The sequence below is a fragment of the Ranitomeya imitator genome, chromosome 2, assembly GCF_032444005.1.
Source record: "Ranitomeya imitator isolate aRanImi1 chromosome 2, aRanImi1.pri, whole genome shotgun sequence".
Taxonomy (NCBI): Eukaryota; Metazoa; Chordata; class Amphibia; order Anura; family Dendrobatidae; genus Ranitomeya; species Ranitomeya imitator.
Genome location: NC_091283.1, coordinates 403,416,887 through 403,419,586, shown reverse-complemented (window position 1 = coordinate 403,419,586; position 2,700 = coordinate 403,416,887). Strand labels below are relative to the sequence as shown.

Here is a 2,700-nt window from a genome sequence, read left to right as displayed (position 1 = left end):
CACTAAATTGCATGTGAATAAATCATGAATTTTTGTGCAACAGCGCTCTGAATAACCATGGAATAGATATCGCTAGAAATGCGTTTCTCTGCCCTCTCCTGCGATACCTCATGTTAACTGAGAGGTTCACTTTGAGGATAATAAAAGAAAACATTTGGATGGGGTGATTCTTTGACTCCACAGGTCTGAAGGTCAGGTATCAAGATCTTGAATCATAGAGGGTGGAGTGGCACGTAAATATATTACAGAGGCTAAGGAAACTAATGGAACAGGGACATTATACATTTAGGTCGATCTGACCTTCATCATATCTAGCTCTTTATTTTGACCCAAGTTGACCATACCCAAATGATGGCATGTAGAGGCTCCATGAAGGTGGCAGAGAAGGTGTGCAAGTGTCTCGTGGGAGCACCAGTCTCATAAAATGACAGCTGCCCGGCCTCATAATCTAAATAGATCCTTAATGTATTTTGTGACGGCTGGCGAGATAACTCTGAAACCGTTTTATCATGTGACACTGAATACTCATTGTCGTACCTTCGTAGACACCAGGACTTCTTATTATCCCCAACAAGAGACTCATGTCCTAGTCTTGTCGATACTGGCGTAAGCCATCCCTATCATCCAATTCCCAGTTTCACTGGTTTCCACTTCCCAGAATTGTCTCCCTTTATAAAAGCTTCTAACACTCAACACTTGATTGTACTCAAATCGCTCAAGGTTTTGGGAATAATCTTGGTTGCATCCAGACCAAGATACCATTTTTAAATCATCGGAAAGATAAACACCACTCCCGGCTGTGTAATTATTTAAGGTGATCGCTAAAGCCTCATGCACATAGATCCCTCCAGTTACGCCATTCACAATGTTTGCTATACCAGTGTGCAAAGTCACAGAGATAAGGTCTTCATCTAGTCCACCAGAAGCTCCATCACCACCATTATACCCTTCATCTGTCAAAGACAAGCCATCAAGCTCCGCTTGTAAGAGCGTTAAGTGATCCGTCATGTTGCACAGTTCCTCAATGTATAACGCTTTGCTATACCGATCATCTTTCTTCACATTGAGTTTTTGGGACATAGAGGAGGACACCTGCTCCTCCTGCTTGGAGATCTCACTGTGGATTGTGCTCTCGAGTACAGTCAGCTCATCCTTGAACTCCTGAATTAAGACCGTACAACTTTCCTTTATAGTAGACGCTGCTACTTTCATTTTTCTCACAACTTCTTGTACACGGTGGGCTTCTCTTTCTTCTTCATCACCTGAGACCAGATGTCCAAGAATGTTCCTCAGAGCCTCTTTCTTCTTTTCACAAGCCACATCAAAGTTAAGTATTTCATGTCGCTGATGTTGCACACTCTGATGGCAGACTGTACAGATCCTGGCAGATTCTTCCCAGCAGTAGTACTCCAGGGGTCTCTTATGCAGAGAACACGTTCCAAGGCGCTCCCCTTGTTGTTGCTCGGAGCGGATCCGCTCCACTATGTTAGATAGGTCTGTATTCTTCTGCACAGCTGGCCGAACATTGAACAGAGTTCTGCAGTCAGGGCATGAGTAATTTCTAGTCGCATCTTGGCTGTATAGCAGATCCAGAAGGCAAATCTGACAAAAATTGTGCCCACAAGTCAGCGTTACGGGATCGGTATACAGTCAGACAAATCGAGCATTTCAGATCATCCGACAGATCCACAAATGCCATCGCGACCAAAGCTGAAGCAATAATAAAAGTCATCTACAGGGCAGAGCATGATGAACCTTACAGTATTTGCATATATTCAGAGTTCATGTATTGAACTTTAGACAGAGATTTTATAAGTGTGGGCTGAAGAGTTAAGGAAAGAACCAAGAAAAAAAAAACAAGCATGTTTCCTTTCTATTTGATCCCTGACCAGCTTTGCAACTTCTCAAACCAAAGAGGTTTTCACAGATCAATGTACTAAAATCATAGAATGTTAAGAGTTGGACGGGACCTCAAGGATCATCATGTCCAACCCCCTGCTCAATGCAGCACAGTATTCACTAAGCCCTCTCAGATGACTCTCCAGCCTCTGTTTGAAGACTTCCATTGAAGGAGAAATCGCCACCTCTATTGGCAGCCTGTTCCACTCATTCATCACCCTCACTATCAAAAAGTTTTTTTTCCTAATATCTAATCTGTATCCTCTCCCTTTCAGTTTCATTCCATTGCTTCTTGTGTTTCCAAGTGCAAATGAGAACAATGATGATCCCTCTACATTGTGACATCCCTTGAGATATTTGTAGACAGCTATTAAGTCTCCTCTTAGCCTTCTTTTTTGCAAGCCAAACATCCCCAGGTCCTTTAACCGTTCCTCGGAGATAACTTGCAGTCCGCTTACCATCCCGGTAGCTCTTCCTTGAAATTCCTCCAGTTTTTCAATGTATTTTTTAAAATGAGGTACCCAGAACTGGACACAGTATTCCAGATGTGGTCTGACCAAGGAGTAGAGGGGGATAATGACTTCAGGTGATATACACTCTATGCATCTCTTAATACATCCTAGAGAACGGTCTTTGCCTTTTTTGCTGCTGCACCACACTGTTGACTCATGTGCAGTCTGTGATCTATTAGTATATCGTGTTTTACACACGTACTGTGGCTTAGTGCTACAACTCCCATTCTGTAGATTTAATTTTTGTTTTTCGTGCCCAGATGTAAAATCTTGTATTTCTCCCTGTTAA

At 42.6% G+C, this 2,700-nt stretch overlaps 1 protein-coding gene across 1 annotated transcript; it reads right to left on the bottom strand.

Moving 5' to 3' along the window:
* Positions 1–579: 579 nt before the first annotated feature.
* On the bottom strand, positions 580–1,699 carry LOC138666672 (zinc finger protein RFP-like). Its single transcript, XM_069754859.1, has 2 exons — positions 1,636–1,699; positions 580–1,514 (listed from the first exon to the last, which is right to left on the bottom strand). The coding sequence occupies exons 1-2, from the start codon at positions 1,697–1,699 to the stop codon at positions 580–582; spliced, it is 999 nt and encodes a 332-aa protein (XP_069610960.1).
* Between the last annotated feature and the right edge of the window lie 1,001 nt (positions 1,700–2,700).

Excerpts from the sequence above, each read along its gene's own strand:
- LOC138666672 (XM_069754859.1), bottom strand. The coding sequence starts at position 1,699 with ATGGCATTTGTGGATCTGTCGGATGATCTGAAATGCTCGATTTGTCTG. Across the intron at positions 1,515-1,635 it reads TCTGACTGTATACCGATCCC|CTGTGCAGAAGAATACAGAC; the intron begins GTAACGCTGACT and ends ATGTTCGGCCAG.